Source organism: Pempheris klunzingeri, chromosome 7 (genome assembly GCF_042242105.1).
Source record: "Pempheris klunzingeri isolate RE-2024b chromosome 7, fPemKlu1.hap1, whole genome shotgun sequence".
NCBI lineage: Eukaryota > Metazoa > Chordata > Actinopteri > Acropomatiformes > Pempheridae > Pempheris > Pempheris klunzingeri.
The window spans coordinates 23093947-23114446 of record NC_092018.1 but is presented as its reverse complement, the minus strand read 5'-3'; the positions used below and the strand labels follow the sequence as shown (position 1 = coordinate 23114446).

Sequence of the window (20500 nt, the reverse complement as noted above, 5' to 3'; positions counted from 1 at the left end):
AAGGAATCTTTATTTTGAGTGTTTTTAGACTGAAAATACTTAATTGGGTATGTGGCCAAATGTATATGGACATGCTTTATTATGTTGGGTTCATTTGGTCTGGGTCAGTTTTTCTGGTTTGGGACCATTTGTTCCTAAATTTGAATGCTACAGCATACAGTGACTTAGAAAACAGTGCCAACAGTTTGTGTTTGTCCCTTTTTGTCTTTCACCATGGCAACACCTCTGTGCACAAAGTCAGGCTCATAAAGAAATGGGGATCCCGGTTTGGAGTAGAAGAATTCCACTGGCCTGCACTGAGCCCTTGACTTTAACACCATCAAACATCTTTGGGATGAGCTGGAGCACCGCCTGCGAGACACCCCCAAACACCAACATCAATGCTGGACGGCACTAAAGCTCTTGTGGCTGAACAGGCACAAAGAAAGAAGCTCGTCCCTACCTTCTCTTGTCGACTGAACTTCATTATTAAAAAACAAGAAAAGGTGTTTTAAAAATGTGTTTAATTGCTAATCAGACACGTAGTAAAAAGCTTGTTCATACAAGACTACCAAAAGCATTACTTTACTTAAAGAATCCATAAAAATAACACTCTGCAGTATTAAAGGAAGAGTTAAAATTTGTTTTAAAAACTAGGTAAATCCACTTTTCCACTGGTAGCAGTGTTCCACCTGCAGTGTTCCTCATATAGAGAAGAAACCTCTTTGGGTGTATAAATAAGTTGGATCCTGTGCTCTAAGATGACCGATTTTGACAGTCTTCAAGTGAACATCGTTAAACCCCATTGGTGTTAAGCTAATCAGAGCAAATCAAGGCATCAAAGCAATACATGGCACCTGGCTGAGAAGGCAGTGTTCCTGACATTAGAGAGGTCGCAGAATGTGTCCACACAGGAAGAGGGATCAGTGGTCACGGGTGAGTTTCTATCTGCTGGCAACTGAGTGGCGACACTTGAGAGAACCACACTGGCAGCTGAAGAACTTGCTCTTCACCCTCCAATAGTTATCGCCGTAGTCAAACCTGGCGAGGAAGACACACCAGTCCTTCACTTTAATTTCACAATTCATTTGAAAGTTCTCTACCGAACACGAAATAGAAGACGTTAGACAGAGCCAAGGTTGTTATTGCCACCACTCACCCTATCTGGTCTCCAGCTTTGATGGGCCTGCAGGAGAAGAAGGCTATCCTGGGGAAGCGTAGATCCTGGTGCATGGTGAACACCCTCACAGCCAGCAGGTTGGGCTCACACAGATGGTTGATGAAGCGGCCGACGTTGCCGAAGAGTCTTGCATCAATGCAGTGCGCATCTCCCACCTGAACGAGACAAGGGCCGATAAGAGTCACACAGGCGTCTTCTTTTTGGGTTTCCCTGGTGACGTCCTTCAATGTGGTGGACTGGAAACATTACCACTTTAGAGGTCATTAATAATCCCACCTTGCACGAGAAAACTATGCACACCACTGCAGTAAGTGCAGTGGGTCAGAGTTGAAGCAGGAAGTGTGTCTGTAACCTGTGACGGATACTTACTGATAGTTTGGGTCATAATTTTATTGTTCAGCTTCATTTCCTCCTCCAAATAAGTCTGGCTAACCTGTCGGTTTTTATTTCCTGTCTTATGAGACCTCTTTTTAATGATGTCACCATGTTAACTAGGTGACTACGGTGAAACAACATTAATCATTAATTAAACATATTAATGACGTGAAATTAAAACAATAAGTCTGTGACCGGGCTGTGATTCATTTCCAGTGAGTGTAAATGGGTGAATCTAACCATCTCTTGTTAAGGATCAGACCGGTCCTGGTTCTATCTCAATCACACACACAGTCCACAGAGTGTAAGGCCACGAGGAACGCTGCTGACAGAGGACAGACGATGTGTGTGGATGAGCATCTCTAAAGCGCCACCTCATGACCGAACATGACAACACCTGCATTCAATCGCTTGTTCTGGAAAATGTCTGCTGGTCATCCCAGTCCGTTGGATACGACAGATGAATGTAGATTACAGTTAATATTTACGTGCGCAATGCTTGACATAGCTCAGTCTAACATCGCTACCAACACACGAGAGGGTCGCATGTTAACTTAGTACGTTTATTTTTGCCCTGATGTTACAGCATCTCCCAATTTTGGCTTGTTACTAATTCTGTGCGGAGCCTGATTTAAATCCACAGCAGGTTCAATTAAACTGCATCTGGATCTACTCGGATGCCAGAGTCACCCTTTTTGCTAGAGATTCGGCCGCGTGTCAGAGTCTCAGAGTAGGAAATCGCTCCTTATTGGCCACTAATTCTTTAAGGGACAGTTACTTGAACATTCTTTTAGATCAGGTGGTAAAAGCATTTTATCACTTTTACCTCACACCTATTTGTGCTGATCTTTAGGAGAACTCCAGAGGAGTTTTGTAAGAGGAGAAATATATTGGGAACGTATGATGACACTCAGCTTTGTAATTGACTTTGTTTGGGGAAGGATGAGAAAACATGCTGTCTCTGCAGAAACCCATGTCCTGACAATTGTGGGTTGTTTTTTTTTCACAACAGGGAAAACGTAGCTTTGTGATGGTGCCGATTCTGTTAGAATCAGCTTTTTATGCCTCCACGCCAGCGACAGACATTTGTGCCAAAGCTGAAGAAATCCCCTCAAGATGTTCCTGACATATCGCATTCACGAGAATGGAAGAGAGAGACAGACAGATGGGCAGACAGACTTAAAATGTCCTCACTTTATCTCACCTACTAATCTAATATTTGCGAAATATTGGCCATTTTTTGGAAAATATGACTGATTATGCAGAAAACTTTTCTTTTATTTAGAGATAGTGGTCAGGTGAAGCCATTTATTATCGCATAGTTATGTGTGCCCTTTTTAAAATCATATTGATAACTGAAATCACCCAAATGGCCCTGATCAAAAGTTTACACCCCCCTTGAATGTTTGGCCTGATAATATTCACACAGGTTTGCACGGTCGAGTTGCCAGAAAAAAGCCGTTACTGCGCCAACGCCACAAAACCGCCTGCTCACAATACGCCAAACAGCACCTAGACGAACCTCAAAACTCATTTGGAGGGATGAGACCAAAATGTAACTTTATGGTCACAACCATAAACTCTATGTTTGGAGAGGAGTCAACAAGGCCCGTGAGGAAAAGTACACCATCCCTACTGTGAAGCAGGGAGGTGGATCTCTGAGGTTTTGGGGGGGGGGGGGGGTGAGCTACAACGGCAGAGGGAATTTAGTCAAAACTGATGGCAAGATGAATGCAGCATGTTATCAGAAAATATTGGAGGACGATGATCCAAAACACAAAGCCAAGTCCACCCTTCAGTGGCTGCAGCAGAAACAAGTGAAGGTTCTGGAGTGGCCATCAGTCTCCTGACCTCAGTATCACTGAGCCACTTGTATCTCATGTAAGACAGCCCAAGAATTTACGGGACCTGGAGGCTTTTTGCCAAGAAGAATGGGCAGCTTTACCACCTGAGAGAATAACGGGCTTCATCCACAACTATCACAAAAGACTGCAAGCCGTCACTGATGCTAAAGGGGGCAATACACAATATTAAGAGCTAAGGGTATGCAAGCTTTTGAATGGGGACCATCCCATTATTTTCATTATTGCTAAGTTTTGTTTAATGATGGTGCTGTTCTGTGATGCCTTTAAATGTGAATCCCATTCAAAATAAAAGTAAAATCATGTTGTTTTCTTCAAAGAATGGTGCACATCTTACAAATTCTGCCAGGGTATGTAAACTTATGAGCACAACTGTAACTAATTCAATCACCTTGTTGTCGAGGGTGAAGAGGAAAGAGTCACTCTCCCTTTTGTCAGCCTCTGCGTCAGTGATGATCTCCCCGACATACCTGGAAGCATTAGGAGGGCGGGAGCTCAGAGCAAAGCTTCTGTTCAATATTTCATGCTAAAAACACTGAATTCAGTTGGTTCTTGCATGAGAGCCTGTCCTCACTCGCAAATGAACGTTCCCTGAGGGATATCCTGCATGGCCCTCACTCCCCAGCCCATCTTCTGTGTCCTGAAGAGCTGCAGCCGGGCTCTGAAACAGACAACAAGGCAATTATCTCATCCGGCGGCCGACAGCGCGATGGGAACATTAAGACAAAAAAAAACAAAACATTGGTTCTGTTCAAGAAAACACAGTCTCAAGATAGAACAACATCTCAAAAAGCTAATCCTTTTCCTGGAAGAAAGAACTGGGCCATGTCCTCTGTATGTATGCTGTCCTGTGCAAACGGTGAACAAGAACTCCAAACAGAACTCTTCTGCTGGAGTACTACCAGGCCTGAGGGATGATTAGGTTGAGGAAGTTTGATAAAATGCTACTTTTTTTTTTAGGGAAATAACTAATTTTTCCTTTAATCTGCTATTCATTACATAAAACCCATCCAAAGTCAGACTAACATGAGACTAATACAAAGTCACCTCCGGTCACTCTAAATAAGTTGCTTTGCGCTGAAGATTCACTCAATTAACATTGAAATTAATACTAACAATGTCCGCAGCACTCAGGCATTCACAGAGGTTTTATATATTCTTTGACACTGAATGGTAAAGAAAAAACTGCCACTGGTATCTAGCTCTTTTATTTGATAAGCCTGTCAATCTTAACCCACTGGCAGTCAGTTTGTGAACACGTCCACGGCAGCCAAACATCAGGATCATTAATATAAGATCGCTAATACAAATCAGTGAGCCATGCTTTCAAAATAACCAGAGTAATCTGGTTAATCTGAGTAATGCAATGGTTTTAAGTCTTGTCCGGATGTTGAAACAATATAAATCCGTCTCCTTAGGTAACCTTTACTGTTCTCAGGTGTAACTATGTCAGTAAGCGGATACTGGACCCAGGGCCTCTAAGACTGGGATCTGGCACCTCCTTTGTTACTGTCAAAATCTGATTTTGTGTAATACTTAATGTAATCTGTTCTGTCATTATATATTTCCCATTGACGTTACCCATAACTCACTTGTTGTTGTTTTGTGAAATAAGTATGGCTAAATTAGAGGGTGTGTGTGTAGGTGCAGCACTACAATGTGCTCCAGGCACTGTGGATTACTGATGCACTCCCTGACCAGGGACAACACGCTCTCTGTACTTCCAGGACCTCCTGATTTACACATTAAGCACTCACTATGATTTGCGTTGAGCCCTGTAAAAGGCAGATGCACCCACATTTGTGATGTGGTGAACAGAGAACACACGCAGTACATCTGGATAAGTTGAATTAAAGTGTATCAAATAGCAGCTTGATTTAACTTTGATACCAAAGTTGTGAAACGGGCCTTTAACTGCTGTCCATGCGGCCAAACAAGATTGTTGAGCTCTCAGCACTAAAGCAGCTCCTGTGTAATTTCTCTATGTCTCTGTCCTTGTGGTTTTGTGTTCATATATTTATTATTGTCATGTCATTCCCTGTGGTCATATTGCTCATAATCAGTCATATTCCTATTATCAGTAATATAGTTCATATTATTATTATTATGGTTGTTTTGCAAATAACAGATAGCAGCCTCTGTTTCATTTTCTGATCTGATCTCCAACAACCACATCGGAGCTATATTTGAATACTTCTTCTACTGCTTCACACAAAAATCTTTCCTCCAGGACACCAGAGGGTCATTTACTACAGGACGTGCAGTAGTATGCAGTACAAGGGAGGAATGGTACAGGAAGAAACAGCCACAGTGAGCTGATGAGGTTCTAGCTGAAAACACGGCATGCAACACCTCAAAAGGTGGAATAGGTCACCTCAGTCCGTTCTGGACCACTCGGTTCCTACAGGTCCTCCAGCAGGAGCAGGCGTGGTTACATTCAAACAGCACTGGGGGCTCCCGCTGACAGAAGTCCAGTGGCAGTCGACCCTCCTGCGTGCACATTGTGAGACATGTTACAAAGTGTAGGAAAGACATGTGCTGCTTTCACTAAGACATGATTGATTCTTTATTCCTAGCTACAAATACAACTTTGACTTGAAATTAGGTTGACAAACCTGTAACCTCTGCTTTTGAGGAAAGCTAATGGAAAATCTGAAATTGTGTGTGTGTGTGTGTGTGTGTGAAAACTTACACTGTCATACCAACATCTCAGACTGAGCTGACCACACATGCAGGTACTGGATGAGCAGTCGTCTGTACAGCTGCAGTGCTGAATGACACAATCAGTGAGCTATTAGAAGTCAGGTTTTGCAGCTGTGGTTTCACATTATTTAGTGTTTTTAATGGACGTTGAACATTTGATAAACGACTACTCCCTCTGCTTGCGGGTTTGATTAAGTCTCCCAAGTCAAAGTGGCAATCCTAATAAGTGAGACCTGACAACACTTCCAAGCAGGTACAAGTCTGAGGTCAATGTGTCACAGTAATATAAAGGCTGCAGCAGCACCAGGTAAAGTTCACTGTTGGTTTGCACATGGGATTTGTTGACAATAAGAAAAAAAAAGGTATTCTCTGAATACACGCAGAGATATTAAATGTGTGCACGGTTCCACCTTATTTCAGACATTGTAATAAATTATAATTCAAAAAGAGCTGAAACCTTACCTGTAAGTGAGTGATGTCCTTGTCTATGTTCAGTGGGGATGTGACACAGTTGTCTGGTATGTATTTGAAGTTTTCAGGGCACGGCTCGCTGTCAACACCATTAACACAGGTGATAGGTACTGCTTCATACCCCCGAGAAATGTCCCTAAGAGAAGGAACATTTTAGATTTAATGACAGGCAGATGGAAGAAAACAATGCATAATCGACTCAACTGTCTAAAATGCGGTGGAGTACATGATATGGTAAATGGTCTGTATTTGCACCTTTCTAGTCGTTTCAACTACTCAAAGCTTCATCCTCATTCACACATCATTCATTCAGGAGGAATCTAAAGTTGGAGGAGACTGTTCTTTCACACACATTCACACACTGAAGCTGCTTCAGGAGCAAGTCGGGGTTCAGCGTCTTGCCCAAGGACGCTTCGACACGTTGACTCAGGAGCCAGGGATTGAACCGGCGACCTTCCGATTTATGGATGACCCACTTTACCTCTGAGCCACAGCCGCGTCACGTCATATGATGTGTACACCTGTGACTCATTAGCTCAGTGGAACTTTTCAGCAGAGGATCAGTATCAATCTCATGGCTGTGTGTTAAGTCCAGACCAGAAGTCGGGATGTGGTTAGCCTAGCTTAGCATAAAGAAGCAGGGGGAAACAGCTAGCCTGGGTCTGTCAAAAAGGGAAACATGTACTTACCAACACCGCTAAAGCATACTAATTTTCCCCCCTGCTGCCAGCCTTAATGCTAAGCTAAGCTAACCACATCCTCACATCTGTGTGTGAAGTACAGAGCTGCAGAAAAACAGATACGTGAGTTTCACCAAATGTTAATCTATCCTTGTAAAGCCTAAAGTGGGCAGAGCAAAGGCTTTTCTTACTACCTAACGTACTGACGCTTACTGAAGTAGAGAAAAGCAGACGAATCCCTTTTTTTGTAACCGTGCTTTAAGATTTAGGTTTGCTGTTAAGCTCAGCTGACGTTTCAAATCTATTCAGATCTTTGGTTGTGATCAACCAGTGAGACTCTGGCGCTAAAGAGCTTTTTAGCCTCTTTTCAGTTTAGTGTTTCAGTTTAGTCCACAACTTTACTTTTTGGCTGCCATATTTTTCTCCTGAGTTGCTGGAGACAACAAACATATGAAGGAGAGTAAACGCATGTATGGACAGAAACATGACTCCAAATCACTGCTGTTCTCTGCCTGCTGGATGTGTACACATGCAACAATTGACCGACACACCAGACATATCAATTTTGATGAAGTTAGCGTGGTTGGGTGCAGAGATCTGTACCCATATGGCCAAAATAAAACTGGTGAATTTAATTTCAGATCGCACCATTTTTTTTATTGTATGTACAGTGCGTTTCATAAGCAAGACTAGTATAGAGGCCCACAGGAACAGAGATGAGAGCAGACAGCAGCAATATGTCTTACAACTAAAAGTTCTATACGTGTAATATTAGAAAATAAACAGAAATATTATTACATAACCCGACACACACACACAGAGCATTGTGACCGTCTACCTGCTGAGCACTCTCTCTCCTTGACAGTCCCTGCCTCTCCGGGCGTCAGTCAGCTTCTTGTTGGTGTTGAGAGCCGTCCACACCTTGGAGCCGGAGATGCAGCAGTCCAAAGCGGTCTCTCTCTCCCTGTTCCTCTGATTGACGTCAGCTCCACGGGACAGTAACAGCCTGGGGATGGAAGGTGTTAAAGTTAGAAGTTTGGGGACTAGGTTGAATAAAAGTTTTGGCCAAAAATGTCAAGCATAACAAAGACAATGCAGTAAGCCTAAAAATAAAGTGGTGTATAGAGGGGACAACCAATACGGAGGCTACAACTAATATCCTGTAGATATTTCTGGACTACATTTACCAGTGGCTGATACACTTCACAGTCAAAAGGATGTAGATACTTAAAGAAAGTTTGCTGACACCCGTTCATTCCAGCCATATGTGATTCTTGAAGATGTCATCAACAACCATAGGCTTCTGTAACTGTCTCTACCGGGCAATATTAAAACATAAACAGGGCTATGATTAGTATTGTACATACAAGTTTAAGCTCAGACCTCATTGTAATGTTTAATTGTGCACTGAACAACTGCACTGACAGCTGTAGAGATGAGAAACCAGTGATTAGAGATTAGGGACAGGGTGTCCTATGCACCACTATGAGTGAATCCAAATTTTAGTAAACATTTTAGTAAAAGTATGGGCTGACAAAACTGTTGTATATATAGTTTGTAACTGCCTGGAGGCAGAAATCCAAATCTGAGTGCAATGCAGTTTTACTGTTTTGTCACCCTTCTGTGATTGTGTGCCCCCCTCACCACCCCTCCACCCCTTTCAAAATGTTCTAGACCTGACCGCATCACATTAATCTTAGCTGCAATGGTGTTAGGAAATAGAAAATGTGCAGACACGCTTATGCTAATACATTTTTATGTTAGTACATTTATGCTTTATTATCATGAAGTTTTAGCCTGATGCAGGACTGTGTGACAGTTGCTGTGACCTTTACACAGACCAAAGAGATGTGTGTTGGCGTAGCATGTATCAGACTGTGCTTGCATTCTTGAGATAAAGAAGAGTTCGAGAAGGCCTTGAACAGTGAGAAGTCAGCGTACCTGCGTTTCTCACCGACCGCCCCTGCGAGGAGGAGAGGGAGCAGGGTGCGGCGGAGGACTGCTGAGAGGAGGAACTTTGCTTATACATGTTATATGCTTGAAAGACACTGAGACCGCTCAGTGCAGATGTAGATCTTTGCCTGTACTCCTTGCTTGTTGCAAGTAAAACTTTGAACTGAGATCTCTGTCTCTGAGAGTTTATCTTGTGTGTTGGAAAATTTATGGTACGAACTAACAGCGAAAATACAGTTCTTGTCTTATAGAAATAATTTCCTGACAAATGGACTAATGTAAACTTAATTAAGATCTATGTACCCCACGTGAACTTTGCTCCCAGACCACACACACTCACATCACACACTCCAGGTGGTTCTCTCTGGCAGCGACATGAAGCGGTGAGTCGCCGTGAACGTTGACAGCACTGAGGTCACACCGAGCCTCCAGCAGAGCCTGGGCGACGTCGCTGCAGCCGGACAGAGCTGCCCAGTGTAGGCAGACATTCTCTTCCTGAACCAGGAGAAGATAAGAGATCATCACTGACGCCATGCTTGGACAGAGGCAAGGCCGTCCAACAGCACAGGCCTTAGCGAGGGAATAACAGAGCAGATGAAGATGAAGCAACAGCATGATATGTGTGAGGATCCAGTGAGATATGTGCTCCGTTTGACTAGACATAAGCGACATGTCATTAACTTCAAGTATTCACTGAGAGGAGAATATTTTTCACATTTGATGTACTCAAACTCACAGCATCTGTGTCATCGAGTGGGACTTAACTATGATTCACAGGAACAGACAAGACATAATTGGTTATGCTGAATACTTGCATGAAAATGCTGGATCCAGATATTTTTTAGTGATTTTATTGATGACAGAATTGTATTGTACTGGATATACTCTCATGAAAGAACATTTTTATACTGTACTATCCTAAACCACTCTTATTTTCTTATTAGCTCTGCTAGCAGCGGGGCTCCATGGATGGCAATGCCGATCTCTGCCCCGACACCGTGGTCCAGACCATAAAATGTGGTACATGGTGCCCAGAGGATGAACACTAATGACTTAAGTGACCCCAACTTTTCCTGTCAGATCATCAGTAGGTCAGGGTCTTCACTTATCCTGTTAAGTATCTCAAGATCTACTGGATGCTTTTACACATGACTTTGAACACATTGTCATGGTTTCCAGAGGATGAGTCCTGTAAATTTGATGATCCCAGACTTTTCCTCTAGTGCCACTATGAGCTTGACATGGTTTTGATTAGACTCCCAGACTTGTTTCACAAGGCTTTTTGTACAAGTGTTTTAAGTCGTACATTACATTTTTCAACTTCAACTAAAGTAGAGTGGTCCGTGATACTGAGAATGGTACTGGACACTGACTTGCATCTAGACCTTAATAACAATGTAAAATGTAACAAACCTCTCAGTAAATCACATGATAGTGATGGATATTTATTTTGCGTCACAACAGTGTTGAGTGGTATCGTTTTCGCCAGGTGGGCCGTAGAAGGGCATCAACCCAGCAGCAGGACCAGTGTCTGCTCCTTTGTGTGAGGAGGAACAGGAGGAGCACTGCCAGAGCCCTACAGAATGACCTCCAGCAGGCTACTGGTGTGCATGTTTCTGACCAAACTGTCAGACACAGACTCCATGAGGGTGGCATGAGGGCCCGACTCCCTCTAGTGGGACCTGCGCTCACACCGTGCAGCTGGACTGGCATTCACCAGAGAACACCAGGATTGGCAAGTCCACCATTGGCACCCAGTTCTCTTCACAGATGAGAGCAGGTTCACACTGAGCACATGTGATGGGCATGAAAGTCTAGAGATGCTGTGGTGAACGTTATGCTGCCTGCAACATCCTCCAGCATGACCGGTTTGGCGGTGGATCAGTAATGTTTCTGGGGGGCATATCCTTGGAGGGTCACACAGACCTCCATGTGCTAATCAACGGTACCCTGACTGCTGATGAAATCCTCAGAGCCATTGTCAGACCTTAGGCTGGTGCAGTGGGCTCAGGGTTCTTCCTGGTGTAGGACAATGCTCGTCCTCATGAGGCCAGAGTGTGGAGGCAGCTCCTGGATGACGAAGGCGTTGACGCCGTTGACTGGCCCTCATGTTCCCCAGACCTGGATCCAATTGAGAACCACCAGCTCACTGATGCCCTGATCCAGGTCTGGTAGGAGATCCCCCAGGACACCATCCACCATCTCATCAAGCAGGTGGAGGCCATACACACTACTGAGTCACATTATGAGTTGCCATGATGAAATATTTGCAAGTTGGATCAGCCTGTGATTTCAATTTTTTACTTTGATTTTCAGTGTGATTTAGAATCCAGCCCTCAGTCGGTTGGTGATTTTGATCTTGAATATTTCGTTTTCATCGAGATCCGATGTGTGATTTAAGTGCTCCCTTAATTTTTTTGAGCAGTGTACATCCCACAAGACCGCACTTGTAAGAGAGTTAACCTTGATGAGCTGCAGTGCTGTTTAAAGTGTGAAAACAGAGTGTTACGGTGTGTGTGTGTGTGTGTGTGTGTGTGTGTGGCACAGTTGTAAAAGTAAGCAGCATGCCATGTGCACTGACCTTGTCTCTGATGTTAACATCAGCTCCTCTGGCCAACAGCAGGTGGACCAGCTCCTTGTGCTTGTACTCGATGGCCCAGGTGATGGGAGTCCACCCGCCATCATCCTGCACAGACACAAGCTGTAAAACTCAAACTGCAAAGATTTACACTCACACATGACTTCCATTAGCTGTTAGCAGCAGTTAGTGAATGAGGCAGTGTGTGTCTTTACCTGACAGTTGATGTATTTGGATGCCTTGGAGAGCAGATGATGGACTATATCATAATGTCCCAGTTTAGCTGCCAGATGCAGACAGGTGAAACCCGTGATATCCTGGGATGACAACATGATTCACATTGAACAGCTCTGCACTACTGCCACCACTGTGTAAGCCCAAAAGACAAGGCATTTCATTGGCTTCTGGACTCTATGAGTTAAAACTTGGAGGTGAGAGAGGACACTGACATAATGAAGACAAATGTGTCCAGCAGTTCAGAAATGTTCTGTATCTACAATAATGGTCTCCCACCCCCTTGAGACTAGTTTGAGAATGAGAGGATAATGTGGTGTTATTACCACGTAAAAAAAAACCAAAAAAGGTTTATAACCTGCCAAAGCTGCCTCAGCGTTTATGGGACACACACGTCACATGTCCCAGTTCCTGTTAAAATCCAAGAACTCTGCACAGCCGTTGGACAGAAGTGGGATCACAACCCACAAGCAACAACCTTATCAACTATACGGAAAAGAGGCAGTGTAAGAGGTCAGGGGTTTTCCGGTGCCCTCTCTGGTATTTTGGGGCATCTGTCTCACCAGCTAAGAAACATCTGTGGGCCAAACAATGTGAATATAAAGGTTGAATGCTTAATTAACTAACAGCTAAACTCCATGGAAATACAGACATGTTCTTAAACCGATGGGCTCTTGTACCTGCTTATTTTAGATTACCAATGTGATAAGGTGCGGTACTGACTTCATTGTAAATTTGGCCAAAACTAACATCTGTTTCTTTTAAGGGGGTTTTTATTTTGTGTATTTATTTTATTTTTTTTGGAGAATTCTCTTAATGTGGACGCACAGGATGCCATGATTTATCCTTTTTATGTACGCCAAACTGTGGAAGGTTCCACCTTTTTTTTAGTATAAATAAACGTTTTTAAAAACATACTTTCTGTTTATTATACTCAGCTACATACAACCTTTGCGTTTAAATTTTGTTGCATTTAAATGTTTGCTTGTTTGACTGTATTGTATTCAGCAATTTCAGATATCCTAACAAAAGAAAACTGTCTGCTCTGAGCATCTAAAAGGTGAAAATCTGTCAATGTAAATGTGTTTTGGTGTGTGCGTTGCTCCATCATCACTCAAACACTAACAAGGTGTAATTCTGGATGTAAAATTAATAATAATTGTGTTGTGATTTCTAAAACTGTAGTAGAAGAGGACTAAGCAGTGGCAGCGCGCTGATTGAGTGAGATTGGACTGAGTGATGGATGAAAAAGCAGAATTTGACAGACCAGGCTGGCAGGACAAGGCGGCCCTGACTGAGATGATCCTACAGATGGAGTACATGCTCACCCACCTTGTGGCTGACAGTAGCTCCAGCTCTCAGCAGGTACTTCACTGTGTCCAGGTGGTTGTTTTCACAGGCCGCCATCAGCGGCGTTCTCTGCTCCTCGTCGAACATGTCCAGGTTGGCTCCAGCCTATGTGTGCAAACATGTACACGCAAGCATCCCAACATAAGAAGAGAGATATCTAGATATATACAGTGGAGGGAATAATTATTTGATCCCCTGCTGATTTTGTAAGTTTACCCCCTTATAAAGACATGACCAGTCCATCATTTTTATGGTGGGTTTATTTTAACAGAGAGAGACAGAATATCAAAAAAGAAATCCAGAAAAAAACATTAAATAAAGGTTATAAATTCATTTGTATTTGAGTGAGTGAAATAAGTATTTGATCCCCAAGCAAAACATGACTTAGTACTTGGTGGAGAAACCCTTGTTGGCAAGCACAGAGGTCAGACGTTTCTTGCAGTTGGTCGCCACTCTTTGCAGATGCTCTCCAAATCCTGAAGGTTTCAAGGCTGTCGCTTGGCAACTCGAAGTTTGAGCTCCCTCCACAGATTTTGGCTAGGCCACTCCAGGACCTTAATGTGCTTCTTCTTGAGCCACTCCTTTGTTGCCTTGGCCGTATGTTTTGGGTCATTGTCATGCTGGACGACCCATCTTCAGTGCTCTGGCTGAGGCCAGGAGGTTCTCATCCAAGATTCTACAGTACATGGCCCCGTTCATCTGCCCCTCAATGTGGTGAAGTCTTCCTGTACCTTTAGCAGAGAAACAGCCCCAAAGCAGAATGTTTCCACCTCCATGTTTGACAGTGGGGATGGTGCTCTTGGGGTCAAATTCAGCATTTCTCTGCCTCCAAACACGGCGAGTCGAGCTGATGCCAAAGAGCTCAGTTTCGGTCTCATCTGACCACATCACATTCTCCCAAGCCTTCTCTGAATCATTCAGGTGTCCGTTGGCAAACTTCAGACGGGCCTGTACATGTGCCTTCTTGAGCAGGGGGACCTTGCGGGCACTGCATGATCTCAATCCATTACGGCGAAGTGTGTTACCAACGGTTTTCTTGGTGACTGTGGCCCCAGCTCCCTTGAGATCATTAACAAGCTCCTGCCGTGTAATTCTGGGCTGATCTCTCACCTTTCTCAGAATCATCCGTACCCCACGAAGTGAGATCTTGCATGGAGCTCCAGAGCGAGGGCGATTGACTGTTACGTTGCATTTCTTCCATTTTCTAATTATCGCACCAACAGCGGTCTCTTTCTCACCAAGCTTCTTGCTGATGGTCTTGTAGCCCATTCCAGCCTTGTGCAGGTCTGCAATCTTGTCCCTGACGTCCTTTGACAGCTCTTTGGTCTTGCCCATGGTGGTGGAGAGGTTTGAATGGAAGAGACTGATCCTGTGACAGGTGTCTTTTGTACACATGACGAGCTGAGATTAGGAGTACTTGCCTAAAAGGACAGGACTAATTTGTGTGACTCCTGGGCACATGTGGGGGTCAAAATTGTTGCTGGTTGGTAGGGGATCAAATACTTATTTCACTCACTCAAATACAAATTCATTTATAACCTTTATTTAATGTTTTTTTCTAGATTTCTGTCTCTCTGTTAAAATAAACCTACCATAAAAATGGGGTAAAAAAGGGGGTAAACTTACAAAATCAGCAGGGGATCAAATAATTATTTCCCCCACTGTATATCTGGATAACTCTCTTCCCATAGAATGTACAGTACTGAGCAAAAGTGGGGGAGGAACAGCCAAACTCTGCTATCAGGGTGAAGACAGTTTCATGTCACAGGTCGTCATGTTCAGACTGAGCACAGATTTTTCTTCTGTTTGCTCACTTTGAATTTTGTAAACTGATGAAAACAAACAATGAAATGTTTTTTTTTTTTTGAAAGCATTCTTACTTTACAGCATTTCTTCACACCTGCCTAAAACTTTTGCACAGTACTGTAGTAGCTGTCCTACATATTGGCTGAGATAGGAGTGAAAGCTGATGGAATACTTTAGGCCTAAAAGTAGAACCGGAAATGCGCTACACTGAGAATTTTCTCCACCTGGACCAGCATGTGGCAGACCTCCTGGTGACCCTCGGCAGCTGCTGCATGAAGAGGGGTGCGTTTGTTTTGGCCCTCCATCAATAGGTTGGGGTCCCTCCCATCAACTGTAATGTACAAAATGTGATGATAAATACAGAAAACTAATAGAGTTACTGTAGTTTAAGCTGCTTTTTGTCAACAACACTGAGGTTACCTAGGAGATGAATGACCTTCTGGAGGTCGCCTTGTTTTGCAGAGATGTACAGCTGTCTGGTGGGGTACTTCATTTTCTTTGGTTTCAGGCTAAAAACAATAAAGATCTCAATCAAATATTTATATCACAGTGCAAACTGCACTTTTTTGGTCAAAATATTTCATGGTTAACCTTACTTCTCATCATCCAGCGCCATCAGGATGCTCTCCAATGACTCTTTTGGTAGTCTATCTGCAGCACACACAGCCTCACCCTTTAACCTGCAGGGAGAGAAAGCACGCAGTGTGGCGAGTTGTAATAAACTAGCATTAGTTACTTCAATAAGGAAGTGGTATCTCCATCGTTTCTATATGAGAAGACATCAGCAGCATCAGTGTTGTGCTACCTGCTCGGACTCTCGTCTCTGCTCCTCTGTGGCTCGCTGGTCTTCTTCGCTCTGAGTATCTGTGGAACAGCCGGCGTGGTTGGTACTGATGGCAGGGTGGCCACAGTAGGCACAGCTTGAAGCAACGGCGCGGGGTTTGATCTGGGCACAGAGGGTGACGGATCAGCCCTCGACACCGTGACCTCCTTTGCCCCGCTGGCGTTCTCTCCGCAGTGGGGACAAAACTTGAGATCCTTCAAAATGGAGGCACATTCGCGGTGAAAGCGGTGGGAGATGCTGCCATACGGCCTGCACTCCATGAAGGTGCCCTGTGGGACGGACCGGGAGAACACTGCTTTACGGTCCAGAAGTGCAGAATCTAAATATTCCAAAGTATTCAAATGTCATTTCAAGTGTCAGTCTTCTTAAGACATTTGAAGCAGTGGCTCCCACCCTTTTCTGTCAGATGAGCCCCCCACACCACCAATCAACACCACCGGCCATGTTCCAAATGAGTCAAACCGGATGTTATGTAATGCTGTCAATGTGTGGTGGACATTGCTACAGTAGGTTTTTTCCATTCAGCTGATGGAGTTGCCATTCCCTTCCTTAGAGTCACAGAAGGGTTTGAACCATTTATTGACTTTTTTAGCTACATAATTCAACCTTGTATCAATCACTTTCAACCATTTACCATTTACGAGTTAACCTCCAATCATTCGCCAGTATAACCATGACAAATTGTTTGCAAATGTACTGTATCCTCTACACAGCACACAGTATAACACCAATGTCAGACTTCCATGTGTCAACAGTATCATTGTGCTTTGTTTCCCCTCACCGCCCTGCAGAACAGCCCACAGCCGGGGCAGCACTGGTGCTTGACCATGCCAGCCCGGTGGTCCTCACACAGGACCAGCAGATGGACCACGTTGGAGGGTCTCATCATTTCCTGCTTCATCACTTGCCTCTGACAGCGACTCAGCTGAGGAGAGAAATGACAAAAATAACCTTCCATACTGTTAGAACATTACAGGAATAAAACAATGCCCCCCCCTAACAGCCTTACCCAGCAACAGAGTCTTTAGATTTCTTAGTCTTATCATACTGGACATTCTACATGTATTCACTGCTGCTCTTCTTGGATTTCATGATGAAAAGCAGCTAAAACTCTTCCAATGAAACACCTCTAAACACCTGCTTTGTATTTCAGGACTGCCGTCTGTGACGTATTGTGGATGTGCTTAGGATCGCTTTCACATCTGTAATTTGGTTCACTTGGTCAGAACAAACTAACTATGACACAATGTTCCCTTTAAGTTTTAGTCCATTCTATTGACAGTTCTGGTGATTAACCTGCTTCATCAGTGCTGCATGAGTCAGATGACTGACACCAAGTCATGTTGCAGGTATGAAAGCACCAAAAGCTTTTGAGGATCTCTATTGGTGACCAGTGAAAATTGCAAGTACCATCAGTGGCACCTTTCATTCTGGTAACTAGATGGGAATTTATCTGATATTTTAAATCTGGTGTGCAATATGAGGCCATTATCAAAGTGCTTACCATTCCATCCAAGCTCTCCATGGCCATGCAAGTCTGATCCAGCGTGGGCCCGCTGTGGGGAGTCTCCATACGACAGCAGCACAGTGGTAACTCCTCAGCCAGGTCTGACACCTCAGCATCCACAACTACACCTGCACATTCACAGCCCGTTATCGCACTAGACATCGCAAAGTGAAACTGACCTGTACAACCAATAAAAATCCCTTCTACAATCTTAAGGTGCCAGATCAGACAGCGGGATACCGTTTTCACCTGAAAGGGGGGGTGAGAGCAGCTCTTCCTGAGCTTTCAGGTCCAGACAGTCCAAAGCCAGCTCCGTGTACTCAACATGGCCGCCTTCTCCAGGTTCCACCTGCATCAGCGATTCATTCCTGACGGCCCTCAGAGTCTCTGGTAGAATCACTGGCTTCTCATCAGCTCCAGCTCGGTTCTTCTCCACACTGATGCCTGGCCCCTCTTTCTGATGAAAAAATGAATGACATTTGCACATATGAATATCCCATTCCCATGCGCGCTTTGGGCCAACATTAAGTTATCAAGACTTAAAGAGAGTCACTTAACAAATCTGATTTGTATCTTTTACGAAGTGAACACAAAAACAACAAGTGAGAGCAGCCATTTTCCAAAATGGCCTCCAATGGCCTCCTAGATCAGATGCTTTTTAGTTTTCAAGGGTGCTTTCTAAAAGTCTCTTTCCCAATGTTTGCTTCAACAGGCTGTAAACATAATGTGAAAAAAAACAACATTGAATGAAACTGAACATATGGCCTGAGGCTTCATTTGCGCTGCTGGGTTACTGTCAGTGGGCTGGTAGGACGTCTGACATACAGGAATAAATCAATAAGTGGACCTGCCTTGTCCTGCTGTTTAAGCACCTTGGCCTTTTTCTTTGGGACCAGGTTGTACATTCCCATCTTCCTCTTCCTCCTCTTCACTGCTAGGAAAGGCACACAGCTTAAGGTTAGGTGGAGGCCAAAGACCTTCGAGACTTTTTCCCATGCTGCATCCAGCATGGGAGTGTCATTACACACAGTATGACTTATCTAAACGGATCAGGAGGATAATGCACTGAAAGATTAAAAATGCACCTTCAAATAGGAAGAAAAATACAATCACACGGGAAATAGTGAAAAGTTAAAAAACAAAGCCAAACAAGAGAAAAAAGTCAAACAGAAGCACAGTTTCATAAAATTAAATCTAGTTGAACAGAGTAAAAGGCACAATTAGATTACAACAGTGACACAGTCTACTTATATGATACATAGGAATCACTTTTTTGGACAGCAGAACTTTTCAAAATACTATATATTTGCACAAAAGTTTATATTTTTATGCTCTTTTAGTACATACACCTAATATATCCTTTCTTATACATTATACACCACCTACATTAATTATACTTCAAAAAAGACGTGCTATCGACATCTATGCAGCTGCTGCAGTCATAGTCACAGTCATAACAAGCAACTGTTTGTCACTTGTGCATCATGTTATTCTCTCTGCTGCAGCCGGTTTTCTATCAACTATCCCCAGATCAACTAACCTGACTGGCGTTTGATGGAGGTGGAGACAGGCCTCCTCCCTTTGCCTTTCTGGTTGTGGCATAGCTCCGTGTTTGAAGGTGGTCCGGACTTCAGTGAGTCTGTCGGGTTTGACTTTGGTGCTTTTCTACCAGCAGGCTTTGGAGGCAAAAAGAAACTCTAGAACTCTGCGCATGGATTGTTAAACTGAGTGCAGGGTTTAAGGAAATATCAATAATATCGATATAACAATATCGGATATGCATCCGTCAGAGTGGCGGTTAGGTAATGCAATTATTTACTGTCAAACAAGCTCCATAAAAGCAGAGACAAATATCATAATATCTTGTCGGTGAGTAAACTGAAAACAATCAAACAATCACAGCAGAGCTGCCATTTTACAATTCCCCTTTGATTGCTAAAGCACAAGTTACATGTATCCCATGTACATTCCCTGGTCTGGACTTAGTCCTCACATATAAACCATGCATTAGAATTAATAAGACGTAGTACTATAGTATAGTAATATAGTTATATAGTACAGTATAGTGTCTGATTAAATGACTTTGTGGTTGGAATTTTGAAAAAAATATCTTTCATTGTATACATGAAATGTCTCAACACTCTTTAAATGCTCATCAGGTTACCTTGAAAACAAAAGGGTTTGCCCATACTTTTTCTCCTGTTGTGGCCTGTGTGGAGCCTGAGCTGGGAGTCTGTTCCTCTGAGCCCCCAGCAGCAGCACCAGCTCGCTCTCTGACGGGTGCAGCGGTCGGCCGACCCTGTGCCTCCAGAAACAGGCTGCCAGGTGACACCAGCAGTTTCCCAGGAAGGACTCCTGGTCGCTTGCTGCGGAGAGCCCCATCACCACTGGCTATTGGTGAGCTGTGAAAGGGAGTTATCTTAACTTTGGGCCTTTGGCCGCTCTGTGCTGCTGGTCCCTTGGTACCCATGGGTGTCCCAGAAGATGGACTGGAGGGTCCTCTGCCTGATCCAGGGCCCTCAATGGCCCCACTATACTCCATTGCTGTCCTGAGGGTCTGACTGATCAACCAATCAGACTAGGGAGGGGGGGGGTCTCTGTGGCACCTGAGGAGTTTTAACATCCAGTCAGAACACACACTTTGTCTCAAAGTAATTTAGCCCACGAGGAGCTCTTTCATTACTGAGCAGTAAACACAGGAGGGCACGCGCTGCTTCACATCTACATACTTCCTACGTGCATGTCACTGAACAGCGCACTTTGCATAAGAAGGAAGCTTTAAGATGGAGGAAGGCAGAGCGGAGCGGAGCGGCCTTCTGACGGCGGGCACACAGCGGAAACACCACCGACAGGTAGAGCGAGGCCACAGTGAAAAAGTTGAAGCAGCAAAGTTTCATCCTACCACTTCCAGTCGGTGTAGCTGTATCTGAGCGGTGGAGGGGAAGGATGGGACAGGAAGGGGACGGTTACCACTTCCG

At 44.0% G+C, this 20500-nt stretch overlaps 1 protein-coding gene across 3 annotated transcripts; it reads right to left on the bottom strand.

Moving 5' to 3' along the window:
* Positions 1-540: 540 nt before the first annotated feature.
* ehmt1a (euchromatic histone-lysine N-methyltransferase 1a) lies at positions 541-20105 on the bottom strand. Of its 3 annotated transcripts, none has more exons than XM_070833787.1 (22): positions 19714-20105; positions 19063-19198; positions 18370-18456; positions 17772-17975; positions 17520-17650; positions 16797-16940; positions 15977-16284; positions 15768-15851; positions 15592-15680; positions 15396-15502; positions 13348-13470; positions 11997-12098; positions 11785-11889; positions 9544-9698; positions 8089-8256; positions 6562-6706; positions 6089-6166; positions 5771-5886; positions 3971-4057; positions 3788-3866; positions 1139-1314; positions 541-1020 (listed from the first exon to the last, which is right to left on the bottom strand). In XM_070833787.1, exons 1-22 carry the CDS (start codon positions 20062-20064, stop codon positions 924-926), a joined length of 3072 nt encoding a protein of 1023 aa, XP_070689888.1. In that variant the 5' UTR covers positions 20065-20105; the 3' UTR covers positions 541-923. The 3 variants fall into 3 exon arrangements, with proteins under 3 accessions (XP_070689888.1, XP_070689890.1, XP_070689889.1); XM_070833789.1 differs by having other exon boundaries at positions 17772-17979; positions 18395-18456; XM_070833788.1 differs by having other exon boundaries at positions 18370-18453.
* Between the last annotated feature and the right edge of the window lie 395 nt (positions 20106-20500).

Excerpts from the sequence above, each read along its gene's own strand:
- ehmt1a (XM_070833787.1), bottom strand. The coding sequence starts at position 20,064 with ATGGAGTATAGTGGGGCCATTGAGGGCCCTGGATCAGGCAGAGGACCC. Across the intron at positions 15,852-15,976 it reads AGAGACGAGAGTCCGAGCAG|GTTAAAGGGTGAGGCTGTGT; the intron begins GTAGCACAACAC and ends CTCTCCCTGCAG. Across the intron at positions 3,867-3,970 it reads CAGGGAACGTTCATTTGCGA|GTATGTCGGGGAGATCATCA; the intron begins GTGAGGACAGGC and ends TAATGCTTCCAG.